The sequence below is a fragment of the Pristiophorus japonicus genome, chromosome 4 (genome assembly GCF_044704955.1).
Source record: "Pristiophorus japonicus isolate sPriJap1 chromosome 4, sPriJap1.hap1, whole genome shotgun sequence".
Taxonomy (NCBI): domain Eukaryota; kingdom Metazoa; phylum Chordata; class Chondrichthyes; family Pristiophoridae; genus Pristiophorus; species Pristiophorus japonicus.
This window is the reverse complement of record NC_091980.1, coordinates 178,554,489-178,567,253: the sequence shown is the minus strand read 5'-3', so window position 1 is coordinate 178,567,253 and position 12,765 is coordinate 178,554,489. Positions and strand designations below refer to the sequence as shown.

Here is a 12,765-nt window from a genome sequence, read left to right as displayed (position 1 = left end):
TACAGAAAGTAATCAGAAAGGCAAATGGAATGTTGGCCTTTATTGCAAGGGGGATAGAGTATAAAAGCAGCGAAGTCCTGCTATAACTGTACAGGGTATTGGTGAGGCCACACCTGGAGTACTGCGTACAGTTTTGGTCTCTGTATTTAAGGAAGGATTTACTTGCATTGGAGGCTGTTCAGAGAAGGTTCACTAGGTTGATTCCGGAGATGAGGAGGTTGACTTAGGTTGAGTAGGTTGGGCCTATACTCATTGGAGTTCAGAAAAATGAGAGGTGATCTTATTGAAACTAAAAGATAATGAGGCTTGACAAGGTAGTCTCAGAGGATATTTCTACTCATAGGGAAACAAAACTAGGGGACATAGTCTTAGAATAAGGGGCCACCCATTTAAAACTGAGATGAGGAGGAATTTCTTCTCTCAGAGGGTTGTAAATCTGTAGAATTCTCTGCCCCAGAGAGCTGTGGAGGCTGGGTCATTGAATATATTTAAGGCGGAGATAGACAGATTTTTGAGTGATAAGGGAGAAAAGGGTTATGGGGAGCAGGCAGGGAAGTGGAGCTGAGTCCATGATCAGACCAGCCATGATTTTATTAAATGATAAAGCAAGCTCGAGGGGCCAAATGGCCTATTCTTGCTCCTATTTCTTATGTTCTTCAATGATTTGTGCACATATATCCCAGGTCTCTCTGTTCCCTCTTTAGGATTGTACCCTTTAGTTTATATTGCCTCTCCTCATTCTTCTTATCAAAATGTATCACTTGGCATTTTTCGGCATTAAATTTCATCTGTCACATGCCCATTCCACCAGCCTGTCTATGTCCATCAACATAGCCCCAAAGCAGAGGGGGCAGCAGAAGCAGTGCTGCAAAAAAGTCAATGCCGGGGCACTCAAAGACCCAGCTAAGAGAGCCCTATACAGTCAGTGCTTCACAGCTAACCTGGCGTGCCTTGATGAGCCCGAGACACAGAATGCCCACAGCGCTTGGTCTGCCCTCCATGCCTCCATAACCAGTGCCTGTGAAGAGACGCTCGGTCACTCAACCAGGAAACACCAGGACTGGTTTGATGAGAATGACCAGGGATCCAAGAGCTAATAGATCGCAAGCGCAGGGCATCTCTGAGCCTTAAACAACAACCCAACTCGGGAGCAGCAAGACAGCATTACAGACAGCTTAAGGCTGAGGTCCAAAAAAAACCCGGGACCTAAAGAAGGTGGATGGAGAAAGCACAGGAGATACAGCAGCTGGCCGACAGCCATGATGTGCGAGGATTCTTCATCGCAGTCAAGGCCACCTACGGGCCAGACACCCAAGGCCCCACTCCGCTGCTGGCCAAGAACGGGGAAACACTCATCAAGGACACCGAGGCAGTCAGGGCCCACTGAAAGGAGCACTTCGAAGATCTCCTCAATTGAGACTCTGCCTTTGACTCGAGTGTTCTCGACTCTATCCCGCAGCATGCTACCCGCCACCACCTCAGTAAAACCCCAACACTGCACGAGGTAGGAAAAGTCATAAGACAGCTTAAGAACAATAAGGCTACGGGAGCGGATGGAATCCCCACTGAGGCACTGAAGTATGGCGGAGAGGCACTGTTGGCATGAATACATGATCTCATCTCTCTCATCTGGAGAGAGGAGAGCATGCCGAGAGATCTCAGAGATGCAGTGATCGTGCCCATCTTTAAAAAAGGGGACAGGTCCGACTGCGGCAACTACAGAGGAATCTCCCTGTAATCAGCCACTGGGAAAGTCGTCGCTAGAGTCCTCCTCAATCGTCTTCTCCCTGTGGCTGAGGAGCTCCTCCCGGAGTCAGTGCGGATTTCATCCCCCACGGGGCACAACGGACATGATTTTTACAGCGTGACAGCTGCAAGAAAAATGCAGGGAGCAGCGCCAGCCCTTATACATGGCCTTCTTCGACCTTACAAAAGTCTTTGACACTGTCAACCGCGAGGGTCTATGGAGCGAGCTCCTTCGTTTCGGATGCCTCCAAAAATTCGTCACCCTCCTCTGCCTGCTCCACAACGACATGCAGGCCGTGATCCTTACCAACGGATCCATTATAGACCCAATCCACGTCCGGACCGGGGTCAAATAGGGCTGCGTCATCGCCCCAACCTCTTGTCAATCTTCCTCGCTGCCATGCTCCACCTCACAGTCAACAAGCTCCCCGCTGGAGTGGAACTAAACTGCAGAACCAGTGGGTACCTGTTCAACCTTCATTGTCTCCAGGCCAGGTCCAAGACCACCCCAACCTCTGTCGTCGAGCTAGAGTACGCGGACGACGCCTGCATCTGCGCACATACAGAGACTGAACTCCAGGACATACAGAGGCTGAACTCCAGGACATAGTCAACGTATTTACTGAGGTGTACGAAAGCATGGGCCTTACGCTAAACATCCGTAAGACAAAGATCCTCCACCAGCCTGTCCCTGCCGCACAGCACTGCCCCCCCAGTCATCAAGATCCACGGCGCGGCCCTGGACAACGTGGACCATTTCTCATAACTCGGGAGCCTCTTATCAACAAGAGCAGACATTGACGACGAGATTCAACACCACCTCCAATGCGCCAGTGCAATCTTCGGCCGCCTGAACACCAGGCCCTCAAATCTGCCACCAAGCTCATGGTCTACAGGGCTGTAGTAATACCCAGCCTCCTGTATGGCTCAGAGACATGGACCATGTGCAGTAGACACCTCAAGTCATTGGAGAAATACCACCAACGATGTCTCCGCAAGATCCTGCAAATCCCCTGGGAGGACAGACGCACCAACATTAGCGTCCTCGACCAGGCCAACATCCCCAGCATTGAAGCACTGACCACACTTGATCAGCTCCGCTGGGCAGGTCACATTGTTCATATGCCAGATACGAGACTCCCAAAGCAAGCGCTCTACTCAGAACTCCTTCACGGCAAACGATCCAAAGGTGGGCAGAGGAAACGTTTCAAGGACACCCTCAAAGCCTCCGTGATAAAGTGCAACATCCCCACTGACACCTGGGAGTCCCTGGCTAAAGACCGCCCGAGGTGGAGGAAGTGCATTCGGGAGGGCGCTGAGCACCTCGAGTCTCATTGCCGAGAACATGCAGAAATCAAGCGCAAGCAGCGGAAAGAGCATGCAGCAAACCAGTCCCACCCACCCCTTCCCTCAACAACTATCTGTCCCACCTGTGACAGAGTCTATGGCTCTTGTATTGGACTGTTCAGCCACCTAAGGACTCATTTTTAGAGTGGAAGCAAGTCTTCCTCGATTCCCAGGGACTGCCTATGAGATGACTATATTCTCTTGAAGTCTATCACTATCCTTCTCACTGTTTACTACAGTTCCAAGTTATCTGCACATGTTGAAATTGTGCCTTGTACACCAAGTCCAAGTCATTAATATATATCAAGAAAAGCAGTGGTCCTAGTACCGACCCCTGGGGAACACTATGTATACCCTCCTCCAGTCCGATAAACAACCGTTCACCACTACTCTCTGTTTCCTGTCACTTAACCAATTTCGTATCCATGCTGCCACTGTCCTTTTTATTCCATGAGCTTCAACTTTGCTGGCAAGCTTATTATATGGCACTTTGATAATGCTTTTTGGAAATCTATGTACATCACATCAACCCCATTGCCCTCATCAGCCCTCTCTGTTACCTCATCAAAAAGCTCAATCAAGTTAGTTAAACACAATTTGCTTTTAACAAATCCATGCTGGCTTTCCTTAATTAATCCACACTTGTCCAAGTGTCTGTTAATTTTGTCCTAGATTATCATTTCTAAAAGTTTCCCCACTACCAAGGTTAACCTGACTGGCCAATAGTTGCTGGGTTTATCCTTACACTCTTTTTTTGAACAAAAGTATAACATTTGCAATTTTCCAGTCCTCTGGCCCCAGCCCCGTATCCAAGGAGGATTGGAAGATTATGGCCAATACCTCCGCAATTTCCACCTTTACTTCCCTCAGCATCTTAGGATGCATCCCATTACAATCCATTTTACACAAGTCTCTCGGACCTGTCCTGTGTGTGATAGAATTTTCACCCCAGAATGTTCTGTGGGAATCCATGATACCTGATCATACCATACAATGGTACAGCAGAGAATGAGGCCATTCAGCCCACCGTGCTTGCTCTTTCCCCACAGCTCTGCAAAATTTTACTTTGAATTCTTAATTCATTTCTGGCTTTTCCTTCCCAGAAAAGCTGGAGTTTCCGTTCCATACCTGCAATATCCGGATTGATGGAGAATGCTTCATGGTCTCCCCGGAAGCGGACACGTATTACGGAGCCAAGAATAAATGTCAGGTAAAAAGGCTGAATAAACCAGTCAAGACTTGTTTCGAAGATACTCTGTATCTAACCCACCCATACTGTCCCTGCCCTGGGAGTGTTTGATAGAGCAGTGTAGAGGGAGCTTTACTCTATATCTAACCCATGCTGTACCTGCCCTGGTAGTGGTACAGTGTAGAGGGAGCTTTACTCTGTATCTAACCCGTGCTGTACCTGCCCTGGGATTGTTTGAAGGGACAGTGTAGAGGGAGCTTTACTCTGTATCTAACCCGTGCTGTACCTGCCCTGGGATTGTTTGAAGGGACAGTGTAGAGGGAGCTTTACTCTGTATCTAACCCGTGCTGTACCTGCCCTGGGAGTGTTTGATGGGACAGTGTCGAGGGAGCTTTACTCTGTATCTAACCCGTGCTGTACCTGTCCTGGGATTGTTTGAAGGGACAGTGTAGAGGAAGCTTTACTCTGTATCTAACTCGTGCTGTACCTGTCCTGGGAATGTTTGATGGGACAGTGTCGAGGGAGCTTCACTCTGTATCTAACCCGTGCTGTACCTGTCCTGGGATTGTTTGAGGGCATGTAGTGGTAGCTTCACTCTGTATCAAACCATGCTGTATCAGGCAGTGCCCCTGATGGAGCAGTTCAGCGTGACTGTTACTCTCACTCTCCTTGCAGAGCCAATATATAAATAAAAAATATTTTTGCTGAGACTTAACACGCATTGCATGTGAAGGGAATGAGCCCTCACTCTGTCTCCAACCCACATTGGTTACAACTCAGAAATGCTTTTAAAAAATGTACTTTAATTAACACCGTTTAATATCACCAACAAGGGGCCAGGTCTGCCTTGCACCTGCTCCCTCTTTGCTGTGACACGTTTGCAGGGCTTTCCTGCTTCATCATTGTTCTCATGTTTCCCTTTAGGAGCGAGGTGGGATTTTAGCACAAGTTAAAAGTCAGAAGGTGCAGGATATCCTGGCCTTTTACCTCAATCAGCTGGAGAACACGAATGAGGTTACCGACCCAGACTTCGAAACACGCAACTTCTGGATTGGTGAGCTGTTGGGTTTATCCACATTACTCCTGTCCATTGGTTGTCTCTGTGCCAGCTCCCGTCTCCTCTCAGTGTGTTACAATCACTCTACTCCCCAGTGTGAGGGAGCTTTTTTTAACATCAGTAAAGATACAGTCAGTAACGCAGGGCACTGGGGGGAGGGGTTACTGAGTGAGAGTGTGAGGGAGCTGGATTAACATCAGTAGGGATATAGTCAGTAACACGGGGAGCTGGGGGAGGGGTTACTGAGTGACAGTGTGAGGGAGCTGGATTAACATCAGTAAAAACCATCATAGGCAGTCCCTCAAAGTCGAGGAAGACTTGCTTCCACTCTAAAAGTGAGTTCTCAGGTGGCTGTACAGTCCAATGAGGGAATTACAGTCTCGAACAGGTGGGGCAGACAGTGGTTGAAGGAAAGGATGGGTGGGGAACCTGGTTTACCACACGCTGTTTCTGCTGTCTGTGCTTGGATTTTGCATGCTATCGGCGACGAGACTCGAGCTGCTCAGCGCCCGGCCGGATGCTCTTCCTCTACTTTGGCGGTCCTGGGCCAGGGATGCCCAGGTGTTGGTGGGGATGTTGCATTTTATCAAGGAGGCTTTGAGGGTGTTCTTGAAGCGTTTCCTCTGCCCACCTGGGGCTCACTTGCCGTGTAGGAGTTCCGAGTAGAGCTCTTGCTTAGGGAGTCTCGTGTCTGGCATGCAGACTGTTATATCTTAAATAAAGAATCTGACCAGATACTGTAAGCTCAAAGTAACGTGTGACCGTAGTCCTTTATTACAGGTCTCCAGAGTGCCTCTCCAGCCTGTGAGATCTCATTATGTACAGGTGCTCCCAAGGGATTGTGGGATCCCTTGGGACTCCAGGGGATGAGCCCTCTGGTGGTTAAACAAGGTATTTACACATTTACATATATAACAACACTACTGCCCAAAGTCAATAGTGTAACTATTTACAATGTGAGGCGATCTGGGGCCTTACTTTCCCTGCTTGATCGTCTCGGTGCAAAAGCTGGTTTTGGTGAGTCGTTTGTTGGGCCCTCGCTGGGTTGCTGCGTAGCTGGCCTTGCTGGATGTGGTGAGTCCTGTGGGCTGCTGCAGGTGATGGGTTCTGCTTCGTGGTCAAATGTTGAGTCCATTGCCACTTGTGTGTGTGTTGGGGGTCAAAATAGGTAGAGTCTATTGTGGGTTGTTCTGGATAGTCCGTGAATGTGAGTTTGGTTTGGTCCAAGTGTTTCCTGTAGGTGAGTCCATTTGAAAGTTTGACCAGAAACACCCTACTCCCCTCTTTGGCCATGACAGTGCCGGGAAGCCACTTGGGACCTTGTCCATAGTTCAACACAAATACAGGATCATTAATCTCGATTTCGCATGACACATTTGCGCAATCATGATATGTATTCTATTGAAGCCGCCTGCTCTCTACCTGTTCGTGTAGATCAGGGTGGACTAATGAGAGCCTTGTCTTAAGTGTCCTTTTCATGAGCAGTTCAGTGGGGGGAACCCCGTGAGTGAGTGGGGTATAGTGCTGTAACTAAGCAGGACTCGGGTTAGGCGAGTCTGCAGTGAGCCTTCAGTTACCCTCTTCAAGCTCTGCTTGATTATTTGCACTGCTCGCTCTGCCTGACCATTGGACGCTGGTTTAAAGGGGGCAGATGTGACATGTTTGATCTCTTTGCAGGTCATGAACTCTTTGAACTCGGCACTGGTGAAGCACGGCCCATTGTCACTCACAAGGACATCAGGCAGGCCATGCGTGGCAAACATGGCCCGCAGGCTTTCAATGGTGGCAGCAGACGTGCTTGCTGACATTATCTCACATTCAATCCATTTGGAGTACGCATCTATGACCACAAGGAACATTTTTCCCAAGAATGGGCCTGCATAGTCGACATGGACCCTGGACCATGGTTTGGAGGGCCAAGACCATAAACTTAGTGGCACCTCCCTGGGTGCATTGCTTAACTGTGAACGTGTTACATTTGTGCACGCAGGACTCTATAAGTCTGCATCGATACCGGGCCACCACATGTTGGATCTGGCTATCGCTTTCATCATTACAATGCTTGGGTGGGTACTGTGGAGGTCACTAATGAAAGTGTGAAAGTGTCTCTGCCCTTTTTTGGCATCCCTACCCGATTACCCCACAGGAGGCAGTCTGCCTGGATGGACATTTCATCTCTGCGCCGCTGGTACGGCTTTATCTCTTCCTGCGTCTCTAACGGGACACGAGACCAATTCCCGTGGAGCACACAGTTTTTTTACTAAGGACAGTAAGGGGTCCTGGTTCGTCCAGGTTCTAATCTATCGGGCGGTATCAGGTGATTGCTCATTCTCGAATGCCTCCATTACCATAACTAAATCTGCAGGCTGTGCCATCTCCACCCCAATGCTGGGCAATGGCAGCCTACTGAGAGCATCGGCACAGTTTTCTGTGCCTGGCCTGTGGCGGATGGTGTAGTTGTATGCGACAACGTGAGCACCCATCTCTGAATGCGGGCCGATGCATTCGTATTTATCCCCTTTCAGAAAATAGGGATATAAGAGGCATATGGTCGGTATCCAATTCAAATTTGAGCCCAAACAGATATTGATGCATTTTCTTTACCCCATAAACACACGCTAACGCTTTTTTTTCGATCATGCTGTAGGCTCTCTCAGCCTTAGACAGACTTCTGGATGCGTAAGCAACCGGTTGCAATTTCCCAGATTTATCAGCTTGTTGCAATACACACCCGACACCGTATGACAACGCATCACATGCTAGTACCAAATGCTTACATGGATTGTACAACACAAGCAATTTCTTTGAGCATAACAGTTTCCTAGCTTTCTCAACAGCATTTTCTTGGCTTTTACCCCATACCCATTCATCTCCTTTGCACAGTAAAGAGTGCAGTGGTTCTAACAGTGTGTTAAGACCCGGTAAGAAGTTACCAAATTAGTTCAGGAGTCCTAGAAACAACAGCAGCTCCGTCACGTTCTGTAGTCTCGGTGCGTTCTTGATTGCCTCCATCTTCGAATCGGTGAGCCTGATGCCGTCCGCCGCGATTCTTCTCCCCAGGAACTCCACTTCAAGTGCCAGGAAAATGCACTTCGAGTGTTTTAACCTGAGCCCCACACGATTAAGCCGACTAAGAACCTCCTCCAAGTTCTGTAGGTGCTCGACGGTGTCCCGACCTGTAACCAAGATGTCGTCCTGGAAGACCATGGTGTGCGGGACTGACTTCAGCAAGCTTTCCATATTCCTCTGGAATATCGCCGCAGCTGATCGAATCCCAAACGGGAATCTGTTGTAAATGAAGAGTCCTTTGTGCGTGTTGATGCACGTTCTCAGTTTAGTACGAATGGGAGTCAGGACTGACATTGAGACCTTGCTGCACCACAATTTATCGAAAGTCTTTTTGCTCATTATGGACTGGCTCCATTGACACCGGGAGTCCATTTAATTCAACCTTCAGCATTATCGGGGGAAACTTTGTGGTAAATATGTGCACCCCATATACCTCTGCTTCCTCAGTCTGAGGCTCTGATTCGTCATGATCCACCGTGGATCTGTCCTCTGCAACATGGTGGTTTGCAGGATTAACAGGGTTTACAGCTCGCCTGCACATACGTTGGAGGTGTCCCATTGTTCCACAGCCCTTGCAAATGTATCCTTTGAAGCGGCATGAATGGAAGCGATGATCACCCCCGCAGTGCCAACAAGGTGTTAATGGCCTCGTATTCATCATCCTTGATGGTGGACTCTGAGACATCTGCGGACGTGCAGCTGCAGGTATGTGTGACCTGCCCTGTACATTACGATTTGAAAACAACATTACTTTGTTCACAGTACTTGTAACAGCACTCGTGTGCTGACAAATTTGTTTGGTATTGTCACTGGTGGCGATGAACGCCTGGGCTATCGCTATGGCTTTACTCAAGGTTGGGGTCTCTACAGTCAAAAGTTTGCAAAGTATTACTTCATGGCCGATACCAAGTACAAAGAAGTCCCTGAGCATGTGCTCCAAGTGTCCTTCAAATTCGCAATGTCCTGCAAGGTGCCTTAGCTCGGCGACGTAGTTCGCCACTTCCTGGCCTTTAGACTTCTTGTACGTGTAAAACCGGTACCTCGCCATCAGAACGCTTTCCTTCGGGTTTAGATGCTCCCGGACCAGTGTACACAAATCATCGTATGACTTCTCTGTGGGTTTCGCTGGAGCAAGCAGGTTTTTCATGAGGCCATACGTTGGTGCCCCGCAAACGGTGAGGAGGATCGCCCTTCGTTTGGCAACGTTCACTTCTCCTTCCAGCTCGTTGGCCACGAAGTATTGGTTGAGTCGCTCCACGAAGGTTTCCCAATCATTTCCCTCCGAAAATTTCTCCAGGATGCCCACAGTTCTCTGCATTGTTGCGGTGGGGTTCGGCATCTATATCTCGTCACCAGTTGTTATATCTTGGATAAAGAATCTGACCAGATACTGTAAGCTCAAAGTAATGTTTGACCGTAGTCCTTAATTACAGGTCTCCAGAGTGCCTCTCCAGCCTGTGAGGCCTCCTTAAGTACAGGTCCTCCCAAGGGATTGTGGGATCCCTTGGGACTCCAGGGGATGATCCCTTGGGACTCCAGGGGATGAGCCCTCTGGTGGTTAAACAAGGTATTTACATGTTGACATATATAACATGGACGATGTGGCCCGCCCAACGGAGCTGATCGAGTGTGGTCAGTGCTTCGATACTGGGGATGTTGGCTTGAGCGAGAACACTGACATTAGTGCATCTATCCTCCCAGTGGATTTGCAGGGTGAAAAAGATCCCAAGCATGCTATTAAAAAGCATAGTCTTATTTTGTCAATAAATCAGTACCCTGACGTTGTTCCATACATGGCATAAGGTCGTGGCCCCCTGACCTGCGAAAGAACAGCTCCGCGGGTCGGCAAATAAAAGAGCTGGAGCGGCGGGCCCTGGGACATTGTGGCCCCCCCACCCTCCGACCTGTGAGAGAACAGCTCCGCAGGTCGGCAAGTAAAAGAGCTGCTCCAAGGAGTTTGAGATGGGTGACTGGGTGACGTCATCAAAACCCTGTTCGCTGTTTTGGAGCATGGTCAGAAACATGGCCAGGTACAGAGGATTGGGAAGGTCGGGGCGGATGAGTGGCGAGTGTTTGTGGTGAGATGTGATGAATGTTTATGCCGGAGGAACGACGAGAGATCGTGGCGGAGGTGCGACAGTTGAGGGTACGGGGCCCAGAAGAGCCGAGGGCCCAGGGGCAGCGCGGACCAGCCCACACTGCAATATGTGTGCGCGCTGGGTTCGTGCAGCAGAGCAGGTCTCCAGTCGTCCTGGTTAATCCTTGCCACTGGACCAAGACCTAACTCTGTCAAGCCCGTGTGGTGGCTGGTGTGCAACGGTCATCACACGTTAAAAAAATCCACGCACAGGCATCTTCCACCCCCTCAATTGGAGGTCAGGACTGGAACATCGGGTCCTTCATCGAAACACCTGTGAACTCGTGGAAGCAAGTCATCCTCGTTCGAGGGACCGCCTATGATGATGGGATTTGCAGGATCTTACAGAGGCAGCACTGCTGGTACTTCTCCAGTAGAGATACAGTCAGTAACACAGGGTGCTGGGGGAGGGGTTATTGAGTGACAGTGTGAGGGAGCTGGATTAACATCAGAGAGATACAGTCAGTAACACAGGGTGCTGGGGGAGGGGTTACTGAGTGACAGTGTGAGGGAGCTGGATTAACATCAGTAAAGATACAGTCAGTAACACAGGGTGCTGGGGGAGGGGTTACTGAGTGACAGTGTGAGGGAGCTGGATTAACATCAGTGGAGATACGGGGCTAGAGTTTCCTTGATTTTTGCGTGCTTAACGCCCATTTAACGTCCATTTTACCGCTGAAATGACGTATAATGCCCGTATATCGCCCATTTAGCCACAAAATGGAAACCGACGGGCATTTTTCGGAAACTTAGCGCCAAGCGTTACTTTCCCTATGTGCGTAACGCGGGGAAAAAATACCGTCTGCCCACCTTTTTGGGGCGGAATCATCAGAATGGGCAAATAATATCGCCCAACATTACTTTCTGCACGGAATTAACGCCGAGATTCAATAATACTGCCCACCCATTTTTTTTTGTCGCAAAGAGCACATTTGGTGAAACTAACGCCCAGGAGATCACCCACTGTCACTTTCACCACCTCGCACAAATCTCGCCCACAATATCGCTCGCCCAAAACACCGCCCGGAAAAAGTGGAACTGTTCTGAACTAAAGCCAGCAGTGTGGGTACCATTTTTAAAATCACAGGTTGCTTCATTCAAAAGGCTGCTTCAACTTCGGAAGAGTTTGGATTGACTCTGGAGTTCTTCTCAGGTGAAGTGACCATCTCAACAGATATATTTTCAGACTCTGGACTATTGGGGGTTACTCTAGGTGTATTTTAGTGAGGAAAATATTGCTTCTGATCAATCGCTATTATACTTTCATTGCAATGGGGCCAGCCATTTCTCGGCCTGCATCGATTAATACGCAAATGCTGCAGAGTGCAGATGGCTCAATGTCTGATGCACATCATTATGTCCCCAATTTAAGACGTGCAGGAATGAGGAGGAGGGCCAGACCATACACACCCCGCACGTACAGGGAAAAGAGGTCTTACCTCGACATGTCTGACCACACCTGCCTTCGGAGACTGCGCTTCCACAAGGTGTTGATCAATGAAATATGTGAGCTCATCAGGCCACATATGCAGCCTGCCATCAGGACATTAGTGTTGGTTGAGGTCAAGATCACCGCGGCACTGTCTTTCTATGCGTCTGGTTCCTTTCGGGCCTTTGCGGTCGCGATTTGCTCTCTGTTTCACCATGCCACCCATCGCTTTATTAGACAGGTCACGGAGGCTCTATACGCGAGAAGAATGGACTTTATCAGCTTCCCCATGACCACGGAGGCTCAGACTGACAGGGCTGGAGCATTCTACCGCATTGCTAAGTTCCCCAGGGTGCAGGGAGCTAAACAGTGCATTCACATCACCATGCGGTCACCTTCTCAGGACCCGGAGCTTTTTCGTAACAGAAAAGGATTTCACTCCCTGAAGGTCCAACTAGTTGTTGACCACAACCAAATCATCATGGCAGTGAATGCCAAATGTCCGGGCAGCTTCGATGAGGCTCACATCCTGCGTGAGAGCGCTGTCTCTGACATCTTTAAGAGTCAGCCACAAGGACAATGCTTGATGCTTGTGATAACTGATATGGCCTAGCCACCTGGCTGATGACCCCCCTGCGTGAAACCCACACCGAGGCTGAGAAGCGATACAACCAGAGCCACAGAGACACACGCAATGTGGCCCACATACCAATAACTGTACTTAAGCAGCGCTTCAGATGTCTGGACCACTCAGGAGGGGAGCTACAAAACAACCCTGAGCAAGTAGGTAA

General features: G+C 49.3%; 1 protein-coding gene across 2 annotated transcripts in view; it reads left to right on the top strand.

Annotated features, from left to right (window-relative positions):
- LOC139263179 (C-type lectin domain family 18 member A-like) overlaps positions 1–12,765 on the top strand; it is a 185,193-nt gene that overhangs the window by 56,288 nt on the left and 116,140 nt on the right. For both annotated transcript variants that reach the window (XM_070878855.1, XM_070878854.1), the window contains exons 8-9: positions 4,197–4,303; positions 5,207–5,336. In XM_070878855.1, the coding sequence (XP_070734956.1) occupies positions 4,197–4,303; positions 5,207–5,336 (237 nt within the window). The remainder of the gene's footprint in view (positions 1–4,196; positions 4,304–5,206; positions 5,337–12,765) is intronic.